At 41.2% G+C, this 13,956-nt stretch overlaps 2 protein-coding genes across 2 annotated transcripts; both read left to right on the top strand.

Annotated features, from left to right (window-relative positions):
- Positions 1 to 519: 519 nt before the first annotated feature.
- On the top strand, positions 520 to 6,642 carry LOC118418016 (glutathione S-transferase omega-1-like). Its single transcript, XM_035823811.1, has 4 exons — positions 520 to 645; positions 3,029 to 3,137; positions 3,908 to 4,130; positions 5,225 to 6,642. The coding sequence occupies exons 1-4, from the start codon at positions 618 to 620 to the stop codon at positions 5,582 to 5,584; spliced, it is 720 nt and encodes a 239-aa protein (XP_035679704.1). The 5' UTR covers positions 520 to 617; the 3' UTR covers positions 5,585 to 6,642.
- Positions 6,643 to 6,965: 323 nt separating this feature from the next.
- Positions 6,966 to 13,920, top strand: LOC118418017 (glutathione S-transferase omega-1-like). The gene is made up of 4 exons (XM_035823812.1): positions 6,966 to 7,082; positions 7,496 to 7,604; positions 10,588 to 10,810; positions 12,799 to 13,920. Exons 1-4 carry the CDS (start codon positions 7,055 to 7,057, stop codon positions 13,153 to 13,155), a joined length of 717 nt encoding a protein of 238 aa, XP_035679705.1. The 5' UTR covers positions 6,966 to 7,054; the 3' UTR covers positions 13,156 to 13,920.
- Positions 13,921 to 13,956: the final 36 nt, after the last annotated feature.

Here is a 13,956-nt window from a genome sequence, read left to right on the forward strand (position 1 = left end):
AATAGACCTTTTGATAAAACTAAATACAAGTTCTTTTGATACTAATTTCGATGTTTTAACACTTAATATTCAAAGATATTGTATTCATCTGGTTGTGTACTGTGTGAGACATTACATCTGAGTGATTGTCACTTTTTAAAACTTAATTCTTTACCATGGCTTTAAAGAAACTGAGACGCAGCACTATTGTAAAACGACGCAAGAAGCCAGTGCGTGGCCAGTGCCATTACTGTAAAAGTACTGTACTGTACGTGTGTCCGCGGGGTTTTAATTTTGCGTCAGGGAGAAAAGGGAGTATATATATTCGCGTTATTTAACAAGGGGGTACGCAAGCATAACACAACAAAAATTTTCGCGGTGAACAGGCCACCACGAAAACTGCGAGCATGAAACCACCGCGAACATTTTCATTTTTACAGTAACTGTTTCCTTAGCAATCTAGATATTTGGAGGGGGCGATACAGAGTCCGTGCGATCAACGTCGTGGTGTTATTAACAAGGTCAAAGTTCGCCCCTATTCGCTGAGTCATACCCTGAACGGTTTTCAGGTAACACCAGTGAACCGTAAAGTTGTCTGTCCCGACTGTCCCGTCTTAGATCACACACCTGCTGAAGTCATGCCGTCTGAAAGGGCCATGAAGACAGGTAAGTATGAGTAGAACTAACAAACTTAATCTCTAAGCACATCCTGCGATGGCATAAGATGGTGCTAAACTGGCCAAGGAGTGTAGTCAGCCAATTGGTGTACATTCGCCATGTAGGTGGGTAGCTATTACACACTCCTATGCCGGCTTCAATCCTCTGATAGCACTAAAATTTATACTATGCTACCGTAGGATCTGCTTGGAGAGTAGTAGGGAGTAAGTTTTCGTTGTTGTTTTTTCAGGGTTTGTCTGGTGTTCTTTTATGAGGTATAGGTAGTATATTGGATCGGTCGGACGCTTCAGTGAGCTCGACCCAACAATCTGGTCAACTCGAACCAACGATATCTAACTCTATAGCCCTATCCGAGTTGACCAGGGTATTGGGCCGAGTTGACCAGGCTGCTGAGATATTTTAAAAAGTTAGTAAAGGGCCAAATCGTCCTGATTCCGTAAATATTAACCTACTAAAGGAAAGTAACGCCAACAGGCGCTGCTTCCGGTAAAACAGGTGTATCAGTCTTTCCTGTGCATGCTTGTAACACATTATGTAGACACCGTAATGGCAGACCAAGAAGCCTTAAGATATTAAAGATGTGACTCCTTGGATACCTGGATACTTTATTAGTCCATTAGTTGACATACAAACTTGTGTACGTGTTCTTCTTGTTGCTGTTGCGTAATCAGTGTTGCGGCGGCGTTCTAGTTTTAGATCTTTACACAATGACAAAGATATCACCTTTCGTAACATAAACTTAGCGGTTGAAGAAGGCTGGTAACGTGATATTGTCAGATCAATGGTCACGTATACATTATTTTGATTCTGTGTATTTACAAATCGTGACCATAGCTTGTCTAGAACACGTGATATCGAAAACAGAAGTTCCACTGCAGTATAGGAAGCCTCTTGGGGACAAAAAAATCTCATCATTTCGAGGTCTATTAAAGTCCGGACCTGAACCTGAACTGCTGGACCTGAATCCGGACCTGAACCTGAACTGCTGGACCTGAATCCGGACCTGAACCTGAATATGAGTTTAGGTACGCACCACTATCTGCAGCAGTGCGATGTAATTATGGACGTGACTGCCTCCTACACTGGGACTTCTATTAAATAAAGGTCATTTGGTCCCGATTACGAAGAAAATGGGCCCACGAGGGGAGCGAGTCGGTAAAAATCACGGCCAGTACTATTCTCGCGACCCAACCTCTGCTTGGAGAATAGCACTGCACCACAACTTCAACGTGGGGTTGCAGTGAACTTCGCCACACGGACGGCGTCCTTTGTATACGCTCACAATAACCCTCGAAAACAATACGCCGTGTTTGTAACGGCGACAAGCATTATGTACTTTGCTTTGGCCTCGCGCCAAATGTAAGCAGTTACCTTTAACGTTTTTGCTTAACGTTTCAGCTAGCCCGGCGTTCGTGGAATGAGAAAGCTAGGACTGTGACTGGAGCGAAGAGGGGTGATCGATATTATAACTTAGTTCTCGGCCTTACCCAGAAACTAGGTGGACACCTTATATTTCGGGACATAATCATAACATCTAAGTATAAATCCTTTTATTGATGTATTTACCATGAAAATCCAAATCGTTGAGATCATTACTTTGCAGGAGACACCCAGCAACGTTAACGTGAAAGAAAAGAGAAACAACATGGACAATTGAGCTACCACCTTCTTTCTAATTGAAATACGATATGAAAATACTCATCAAGCATTTTATGAATGTCTTCTTATGTCTTGTTTCTATTTTTGCCAAAAATAAACACTTACAAAGAAAAAAAAATGAAAATATAGATCTAGAATTCAACTCCTTTGTCTGCACATTGTCAGGACTGCCATTTCGGAAATTACTTTATTTTCTATACATGTATTTGATTTATAACGTTACATGTATATCACAATTGGTAACATCACCAAGGAGGTTATATTTTCGGGTGCGTGTATCTGTTTAAACGTTTGTTTGTTTGTTTGTTTGTTTGTTTGTTTGTTTGTTTGTTTGTGGGAAGCGTAACTGGAGAAAAAAGTGGATGGATCTTGATGATAGTCAGAATATTGGTAGAGGTTGGAAGGCTTTTGCCCCCCCTACGCGTCTTGATATCTCGTATTTTGGACATAATTTTTGGTTGGTACTACGTAGAAAGCTCTTATGGCGAGAGGAAGTGACATGGGCCCTCTAGAAACTTTCTTTGGAACTGCAGGGGTCGTTTGAGTTCCAGACTTTGAAATAGGATGAGACAATAATCGACTTATGAACTTTCGTGCTCTTTAGCCTGTTGGTAACTTTTATGAAGACCAACTAAATTGGTATCTTGATTATGCAATTTAAGACTGATTTTTTTTAACTAATGAAGTGGTTTGTCCCATTTGTTATTCCCAGGGTCCGCCTGCCCCCCTCCCCCCGGACCAGGTAAACTCCGTCTGTACAGTATGAGGTTCTGTCCGTACGCACAGCGGACTCGCCTGTTCCTCGCTGCCAAGGGAATACAGTGAGTCAATAATGATTTTTAACTCATGCTGGATTTTGTCATAGACAAATTACACTAATGTGGATCCCTGGAAAAGTTTTTAGATGGTGATGTTCACTGTGAAATAATGTAAAGAAAAAGCACAGAACACATGTAAGTCCACAATCTTGCGCACACTGAATCAAATTTCTCTAAATTGATATGCACAAACTTGTCTTATGTACATTTGTTTCTGCATCATCCATTTCATATTTGTGTATGTATGTTGAACTTGTGTTATCTACTCAGGCCTGTTTTCTATCCATGTTTTCAGCAGAAGGCTTTACATAAACAATGCGCTTCTTGCCTAATATTAACAAAATGCATGTGATATATATACATATATATGGCCTTCTTCGGTCAATATTGACCATGGTAAAATCCTAATTGATATCAGCCCTACAGATTCGACTATGACTATATTAGTCCTATACGAGAATAGCTTTCTCTGTAAAGCCCCCTTCACACGAGAGTAAGAATGAGCCCGAATTTTCACATTCTGACGGCAAGAAAAAGCCAGAATTTTCAGTCTCACGGCATTTTGGCTCATTCTTTCTAGTATGAAGGGGATTTAAAGGTCCATTTGGAATTCCCACCCGAATGGCCCCGAATGTGGTACGAATTTTGCAAATACTTCATTCCGGCTGGTTCTGCTTGATTCCTGCTAATTCGGTTTCAGTCCTTGAATAAAGATGAATATAACATATCCATTTTTGTAATGGAAATATGTCCCCTTTTTTCGACATCCCAAGGTTCGAAACTATCAACGTCAACTTGAAGGACAAGCCAGACTGGTTTCTTGAGAAGGCCCCGCTAGGCAAGGTGCCTGTACTGGAGAAGGATGGGAAGATTGTGTACGAGTCTCTGGTCTGTAACGAGTACCTGGATGGGATCTACCCCGACAAATGTGTCACTCCCAGCGACCCTTTGGAGAAGGCACGTCAGAGCATGGTTCTGGCTCTGTGGGACGCGAAGGTTTGTATCTAGTATATATAGATCTGTTATAGCTGATTTCCGACTATCAATGCAAACCTAGTAGTCCAAGAATAACAGTCAACACAAAAATTGGACTCACCCAAATTTTCGACTGACTCACAGCACCAGCACTAGTCTTTGTCAAGGAATGAACAATCCACTGCTGTCGTGACGTCACGTTATGTAGATAGAACACGTGACGCAGTGAGCAGTGGATCATACGTTGCAGGAAGTCTATGGCGCCCACCGTCTCTCTTCAGGGATGGTTTGGGTGACTGCAATTTTTGTGTTGGATATTGCAGTTTAACTAGTCCAATAATGACTTCTACCAACACCCGTATCTGATAATCATAGGCCTCTGCTTTAAAACTATGCTTTTCAAGCGAAATGATTGTAACTGAATATCGATAGCCTATGGCAAAATTAAAATCTTTCCAACTAGGACATATTTAGCCTATATGAACAAGTGGCGTCAATTCTATATTACCGTGTAGGTGTTTGTTGCCTTTTGTTCGAACATTTTCGACACCTTTGTAACAATCTATTAAACTGATATGAACAATGTCTAAGGTTTGCTTGAGGTTCTAGATATTTTATGCCGTGTTCCAACATGCTAGAAAAATGCATTTAATATTTGTATTAGAGTCTAAACTGTTCCAAGGTAGATTCAGCACTCACTTGTTGTAACATATGTTAAAGCGTTTTGAAGATGGGTCACTGGGTACGTTGGGAAGAAAGCAATTCACACATCATTACAAAGTGCGGGGAAACATACAAAAATCATAACGATCTATCAACACGTTCTTGAATTATTCTCCTTAAACTTTGAAACAAACACAAATAAACACACACACAGACACACAAACACACAGACACACACACACGGCTACATAAATTATGTCTGGAATCCATCCATAGACAGCTCACCACAAAAGCTGTGAAATCTAAAAAGATACATACAGAAGCAGTCAAAAGAGCCAGGTTTGATAGTGACTACATTTAGGAGGGTAATACTAGTAACCCAAATCCAAAAAAATCCTTGTGGTGACTCAGAATTGACTCTATACCCCACATCCTGACTATTCCCATCACAGGTGATTGGTTTCTACTACAAGTTGATGACGGGGAAGGAAGACGAGCGCCCAGCCCTGGGCAAGCAGTTCCTCGACGGCCTCCAGTTCATCGAGAAAGCCCTGACACAACCGTTCTTCTCCGGAAACAAGGCCGGTGCGCTGGACTACAACCTGTGGCCGTGGTTCGAGCGACTCTGTATGCTGAAACCCATCGGTGTGGAGCTCTCCGTGGACAAGTTTCCTCAGCTTACCGCCTGGATGGAGCGTATGCTGCAGCTGCCTGAAGTCAAGACCTGCTACTTCTCACCGGAGGCTCATGCCCAGTTCGGTAAATCCTGGATGGCAGGCAGTCCTGACTACGACATTGGATTGGAGGAATAAACACTGTACATTGGCTGCCTACACTGATTGAGTGCCATACATTCCATCTAATTAAGAGAAGAGAAGAGATGTTTATCTTAAAAGGCATATGTGTCTTGTGATTGAAGCTAAAGAGTAAGCTACAACTGGTTATTGGACACCAAAGATTTAATGCTGCTATCAAGATCTATGTATCGATCTATCATCTTTAAGCTTGAAGTTGGAACTCATGTGTGAACCTTTTACATCTATCAGTTCATTCACTGGCCATGGGAAGCTTTCGTGTATAATTATGTTTGTGAGACCCCCTCCGAAAGGATATGTTTATGACAAGATCATGTTTAATCTTGTAATTTTGTAGTAAATTTGAAATAAATGGTAATTTGGCTGCTTGGCTGTAGCTGTGTATGGTAATATCTAGAGTTCTAGACAGAACTTCAATATGAAACTTGTTGATACACTTTATAAATAGGTTCTAGCTCATCTCAGAACAAGTGCACTTTTAAAATGCTGTAGGACTTACTAAGCCCTTGCTGGTTGAAAATTGGACAAACAATGTCACAAAATGTATACACAAAGGCCCACATCACCAATGTATCAAGTTCGTGGTAGCCTGAAATAATGACCATTGTAAACATGATTTTATGACGTATGTTGTACATAGCGCATATATGGTATTCAAGTATACCATCGGGAGTAAAGTTTCTTGGTAACGCTTAACGGTGAATTCGGGATAACAAATAACGCTTGACGTATACTATAGCATTACAACGACCAACAACGCTTCACGAATAATATACCGATAGCGCTTAACGTTGAAGTAGAGCGGGTCGGCAACGTTTAACGGAAAAAGGCATGTAGACCCTCGTCAATATGGGTATACTTACTTGTGAAAAAAAGACATTTCTCCATCTTGCATTTCCGCACCCCCATGAGAAAGTGGGATGCTCAGCTTGATTGTTTTTTATAGCCCGAACTGCTGATGGACCCGTCCAAAGGTGCTGGTTGGGAGGGGGTGACAGGCCACTTGCAGACTGACCTTGAATAGAAAGTTTCTCGGAAATGCGTTTAATATTGATATTAATACATAATATGATGGCAGTTGACAGAACGGGTTAGCTTTGAGGGTAAGTTTGAAAGGTCTGAAGTTTGAAAGCAATGATACCCTTCTTTGCAAGTACCTCTTTCCCATGGAATCACATGGTTGACGGTTGAACGCGGTAGAGAAAAATCTCCAAGCAGATCCTACGGTGCCATAAGATAGTATCAAAAGCTGGCCAAGGAGTATAGCCGGCCAAAGGTAGCCAAACGGGCACCTGTGGGTTTGATACTATATTACACCACCGTGGATCTGCTTGGAGATTAGTATAGAACGCATGCGCAATCAGTATCATAGTGTAAAGTTCATAGTTCACCAAGAGGTATTTAGGTCGGCGGGCGCCGCAGCCATACGAATGTCCGGTTCAGAATTTTGAGCTCTGAATAGAAGCCATGTCGTCTGAAAGGGCGATGAAGACAGGTGAGTTTGTGAAGGAGGTAGTGGTCAAACTGGGGATTAGGTAATATTATGATACAGGTTTCAGGGCTCGAAATAACATTTTACAGTGTTACCAGCGGAACCCGGAAGTCAAGTCGGTCACCGCACACAGTTTCGGAACGTCAAAGAACCCTGAAATTCCTGAACTTTAAATGTTTGAATGACTTTGATAAGTACTATGACAGACATCTTATTATCTAACACTTAGATGTCAAGAATGTAACGTTAGTTGTATAACATACGTGGTCATGGAACCGTGTGCAGGCATGCTTGGAAAATGATGATGCGAGAAGGAATCAATGGATTTATTTGATTTTGGGCTGTTGATGGCAAACATATACCAATATGCAAATTTTGTGAATTATAACTAATAATCTGTGACACCTGTCTTCTAGGGTCCGCCTGCCCCCCTCCCCCCGGACCAGGTAAACTCCGTCTGTACAGTATGAGGTTCTGTCCGTACGCACAGCGGACTCGCCTGTTCCTCGCTGCCAAGGGAATAGAGTGAGTTCACTTCAATTGTTAGCTTCGCCAAGAAGATTATGTTTTTGCCGACTTGGGTCTGTATGTAGGTCAACAGGATATAACTCGAGAAATTGTGGATGGAACTTTTTTATTTTTTGCAGGTGTGTAGCGGTTGTTGAAAGGCATGCCTAGTTCGAAAATGGGTTACCTGGCGTTTTCCTATGGTACATTAGCGAGCTTGGTATTTTTTTGGTGTTTTTTCGGGAAGCATAAGTCAAAATGTAGCTGGGCGATTTCCACGATATTTGGCAGGTCTGTAGCGGTTGTGGAAAGGATTGTCATGTGCGAGAATGGTTTAGCTACCTTTTACCTATGGTGCTGTAGCTGGCTTTGTATGTAAGTGCGTTTGTCTGTATGCAAGATAACTCGAGATGTTCTTGATGGATGCTAATGATATTTGGTTGATAGGTAGGGGACACAGAAAGGAAGGTCAAGTTCGATAATGGGCCTCCTGGCAAATTGTTTTGGTACTGCAAGTGAGCATCAAAGTTTGCGCCTAAATTTTCCAGAAGTGCCAGGTTCATGATTTTTTACTGGTGGATAGCTGTTGGTACTAGGAGTCAATGGTCTAATTTTGGGCCCCCTAGCAGCTTGTTTGGAATTGCAGTGGGTCTTATATTTCGTAACTTTTTAGATGGATAACTCCTGAGGGGATTGATGGATATTTTTGTTTTTGGTAGGTAGGTACTTTGGATGATTATCAACATAATGAGATGCAAATCATATAAATCACTCTGTATCTAATATAATTACTTAGGGAAACTTCTATAACGGTTGAAAAATAATTGTGACGGAGTCACCTGAAAGGACTTGAATCGACCCATAGATGTCTAAAAATAGAGAAGAAGTAGGTCAAGGGAGCCAGTGGAAGCAGAGGCTCCCTGATAAACAAACGTTGTCTTGGAAGCATGAAATTCTGATTGACCAGGGATGTTACCAGGTCATCCGTGTACTATTCGGCCAGGCTGGAGTCTGGTAGAGACTACTGGCTGAAAAAGTGCCTATAAATGGTCATGGTTCATGTCAGCAAAAAACAAAGCCTGACCGTGTCCAACACGTATCTATAAAATTAAGCAATTAAACAGCTTGCTGTATTGATGTCAATACGACGGCACGCAGCAAAGGATTCATAGCAGTTGAAATATAACATATCTATATACAAGTGTTGCTTATATCTATATACAGATCAACAATAAAAGCAACACTATATAATGGGAACGGTAAAAATGTAGTAGAGGGAACTTGACGAATATCACTTGATATAAAGATGTAGAGCTAATATCTACGAGACACTTCAGGTGTATTTTCTTATGATGGACTGCAAGGAAACTTGGTGTTCCATGTGTCAGTAACACTACAAGGGTCTAAACAAACGAATAAGCACTATGGAAAGTTAGTAATATAACATAACTGAACAATGACGGCTTGTAACACATAGTAGCTACATCTGTGAACTAGGTTAAAACAACAAGTGACCAAGTGCTGGGACAAGACAAACCCAACATGTTGCAGAACAGCACTTAGGTCAAAAGGGTCACCGTCAATTATCCACGCGTGCCTCAACTCTTAACAGAGATGTCATATTGTAAGGGAAAGGTCGGCTAGAAAGAACTGACATCATTGCGAGAAATACAAATCGCCAAAGGTGACAGGCGGCTGTCATCGGACAGTCGCAGAAATCATAACCTTGGACTCTGTAAAATACCTCTGACTTAACTCGCGACTGCAAAACTTTACTTTCTATTTTCATGAGATGGAAACTAACGTTCACCAAGGCGGGGGTCGTAGCAATCCTTACATATGGCCCTTAGATGACCCTTGGTGAGTTAAAAAGGTCCGTAAATTGGAAGGACCAACAGTGGCCGGGGTTTGGTGTCAGTGACGAATGCAATTATCGGCGTGTTCCTGTGGTTTCCAGGTTTCCAAGACCTACTCACATACCAAATATCACTACAATCCATTCAGCCGGTCTTCAATTTGCTGGTTTCTACATACATACATACATACATACATACATACATATAGCATACATACATACATACAAACGCTACCCAAAACATAACCAGCTCTCCGAAAGTAATTATGACAACACAAAATAGAACAGTAACCTCATACCTGTACAAATTGTTCTGATTATGCAAAGACATTCATTCACATCGCCAAAAAATTTGCTGCATTATGTACACCAACAGAATAGACTAATCTACTCACAATGTTCATAATCCAACCAACCACTACATGTGACTAGATAACATATGGACTTATACACATTAATCATTCAAAAAGAACGATCTTCCATAGAAATTGTTTATTTGGCGAAGATATGTGTTCGAGAAACTCTAGTTTACTCTGTTATTAGTACAACCAGTAGGTAATTCTATTTCACTTACCTATATATCCGTGTAATTATTCGATAAGAATCAAATGACACCAATCTGGCATAAGATTTTTTTTAAGAGTAATTACATAAACCATTGTTTCTTTCTGCTTCACAGCATGTGTCACTTAAGGTGCACTCTCACTGCACTTGCGTCACGCTTGCGTCACTGTGGGGTTCCAAAGATACTCAACAAATTTCAGACATAAAGAACTAATTTCTTACTTTTTGTGTATTTCGTCGTCTTCTAAGTCATACTTTTATGTATTACGCAATATATGAATTGTAAGAAATCGTACAAAATAACGAAACAGTGACGCCATGAGCGAACCCCCAAGCGCAGTGAGAGTGCATCTTTATGCTATACATGCTATATTTTCTGCTGATAAAAAAATCAAAAGCATGCGTTTGTTGAGCTGAGAACGGCCGCATTTTTATCATAATAAAGATCCATCTGCCTTTATGCTATTCACAGACAGGCAGACAGACCCACAAACAGACAGACGCAGCCCCGAAAACACCCAACCATCTTGTGGCGATTTGGTTATGACATTTCAGTTGTCCTCGTTTTGTTAATATCCCAAGGTACGAAACCATCAACATCCACCTGAGAGAGAAACCAGAGTGGTTCCTTGAGAAGACCCCGCTAGGCAAGGTACCTGTACTGGAGAAGGATGGGAAGATAGTGTACGAGTCTCTGGTCTGTAACGAGTACCTGGACGGGATCTACCCGGACAAACGTGTAACTCCCAGCGACCCTCTGGAGAAGGCACGTCAGAGCATGGTTCTGGCCTTGTTTGATGCAAAGGTTTGTATATGTTAGCTTAGCCTGGATGACAAACTGTTTCCAGGGCTTTCACAGTTCCTCGACTCCAGGGCCATTTTACATACCACAAAGGGAATTTATCACAGGCTCCTAGTTAGACCCTGAGGCCTGTGTTAAAATTTCCTTGGGGGCATGCTAAAGCTGACCTGTGTAGGCCCTGAAAGTAGTCTGATATCTGACACGTTGCAATGGGATGTATAAGAACATTCCCCTTCACAGGAGAAGCGGAATGAGCTGGAATGCCGTCTGAATGAAATTATTTGTAAATTCCTGGGAGTTCGTGTAGTGTATTCTTTAAATTCTCACTGCATTCCAGATATTTGGGCCTATCATAGTCTTGTAGCCGTCCCGAATGTTTTTGTCATGCTCAAAACATTCGAGGTGCAATTGAGGTGGACAAATATCGAACGGCATTCAAAGTGTATTCTAACTATTCTAACTGCATTACGACGGCATTCTATGGGTAACAGGTTGTTTCGCAACAATGTCAGTTCGCAACCATCAGTTCGCAACAAGGCAAGTCGTTTCGCAACATTTGAATGTTATTAATCTTGATAGTCTAATGATATTAGAAATTGTATTCTTAACATAATTATACTCCTACTCCTCCGCGTAAAAATCTTAGCGGGTGCGACAGACAACCCCGGCGGCAGAGGAACATGGACCCGACAGCCCGATGATTTTCATACGCCGGGCGGTACACAGTTTCATACACGGCGTGCACAGATAACAGTATAATTATGTTAGGAATAAGATTTCTAATACTATTAGGCTATCAAGTTTAATAACATTCAAATGTTGCGAAACGACTTGAACTTTGTTGCGAACTGACATTGTTGCGAAACAACCTGCAGCTGTAACCCATTCTACAGCATTCCAACATCATTCAAAACATTCTGATCTCAATCGACGGAGAACCGTCAAAAGAATGAACACAAATATCGGAATGCAGTTTCCTAAAATGTACTACGAATACCCAGGAATATACAAGAATTTTTATTCAGAAGGCATTCAGGCTCATTCTGCCTCCCATGTGAAGAGGCATTAGGTACATTTGGAATTCCCGTTCGAATGTCGCATAAATTTTGCACATTCTTCATTCCGGCTGGTTTTGCTTGATTCCTGCTGATTCGGTTTCAGTGTAAAGGCCATATTAATGAGAACACATACTAATTTGGTGTGCCAATGACACTTTCTATAGATAAGAACTGTACATTTGCATCTAAGACCAGTATATATCATTAGTTATTGTTAGTTGTCATCAATGCACCCTAGTAGTTCAAGTAGTACAGATATACAATGAGAAAGGTGTTCCGTTAGTAATATAGTACGTTTTGTCTGTAAAATAAACCTTCTACATCAGTTTTTCTAACCTGAAATGTAGCCATTGTTTACACAGGTTAGCCCTAGATCTCCAGCAGCAGTGCCAACATATCCCCAAGCTTTGAGGAAAGTTTGCCACATTCTCTCGCTCAAATCTATATTACTAGTACTCTCATGTAATGTTACTCTCACATAATGTTACGCTTAGGTCACATTTCCGAAACGGGGCCCGGCCGGGATGTTTGCGGAAACAAAAAAAAATTGAACTGTTTATCAATGAATATGCACAAATAATGCTACTTTTTTTTTAAGTTCTATGTGTTTTGTTGCCTTTCTTGTCACATTTTTCGTTTCCGAAAGCTACCCGGCCGGGTCCCCAGTTAGGCTTAAGTCACATTTCCAAACCGGGGCCAGGCCGGGATATTTTAAGAAACAAAAAAATCAAATTATATACCTAGAATACACAAATCATGCCCTTAATTCTTATTTTGACATTTTGTGTATTTTGATGTCTGTTGTATCATTCTTCTCGCTCCCGAAAGCTGCCCGGCCGGGCCCCTTTTTTTAAATGTGACCTAAGCCTTAGGTATTGGGACCTTGGCCTTACGTTGCCTACTGCAACTACATCCTGATTATCCTCTCAACAGGTGATTAGTCCCTACTACAAGTTGGTGCTTGGGAAGGAAGACGAGCGTCCAGCTATGGCCAAGCAGTATGTGGATGGATTGCAGTTCATCGAGAACGCCCTGACACAACCGTTCTTCTCCGGGGACAAGGCCGGCGCGCTGGACTACAACCTCTGGCCGTGGTTGGAGCGACTACCCATGTTGAAGTCCAGCGGTGTGGAGCTCTCTGTGGACAAGTTTCCTAAGCTTACCGCCTGGATGAAGCGAATGTTGGAGCTGCCTGAAGTCAAGGCTTGCTCCTTCTCTCCCGAAGTTCATATCCAGTACGGGAAAACGCTAATGTCAGGCAATTCTTATTACGACATGGGCTTGGAGTGACAGCGCTGTACGTGCAGTTGCTGATGTTGTCCTCGTGCCATGCATTTCTTCTAAAAAATGTAGACTTTAAATAATCTTTATTGCAAACTCATGCCCAAAGGCTAATTGCAAAAATACATGTATGAAAGTACAATGATGATAGTGATACAATAACAAAGTGGACATTACTTGAAATAGGGGTCATCAACTAGTGATACTTCTAATCTAAAATGAATACTATTGGGTTTGATTTCTTTTCTGTATACAGTGGAGAATAAAATTCCCGACATTTTGGGAGACATATGCATTGGGTGTTGCTAACAGGAAGACAGTATTTTGTAGTTTGGTGCGATGTGCGAAGCTGGGAAAAATTTTAAAGGCAGAAGTACCGTACCGGTACCCATCCCTAATTATAATCTTTGCGTGATAATCTTTCGTTGTCAGTGCGAACACTTTAAAATCCAGGTCATGGGCTCCTGGGAATTAAGCTTTGAATTTTTCACTATTTTGTGACATATCGTTCATTGTTATATAATCTGAGGGCGGTTATACCAGCCATACTGATACATATTATTAATGCCTGATTCAAATGAAAAATCTATTCCCTCATGACCTCTATGAAAAGCGGCCTGCATGCCTATTTGAGCTTCTCATGAATAAACAAAGGTTCAAACAAAAATGATCGACCATTGACAAAGCCATGATATTTTAGGAAAGATTGTAATTAATTCTTTAACAATATCTTATTATGACCCCACATGTGTACAGGCCACTTATCATTGTTGTATGTGTTAAAACACGAGAAAAAGATAATCTGTCATG

The sequence above is a fragment of the Branchiostoma floridae genome, chromosome 6 (genome assembly GCF_000003815.2).
Source record: "Branchiostoma floridae strain S238N-H82 chromosome 6, Bfl_VNyyK, whole genome shotgun sequence".
In the NCBI taxonomy this organism is placed as follows: Eukaryota; Metazoa; Chordata; class Leptocardii; order Amphioxiformes; family Branchiostomatidae; genus Branchiostoma; species Branchiostoma floridae.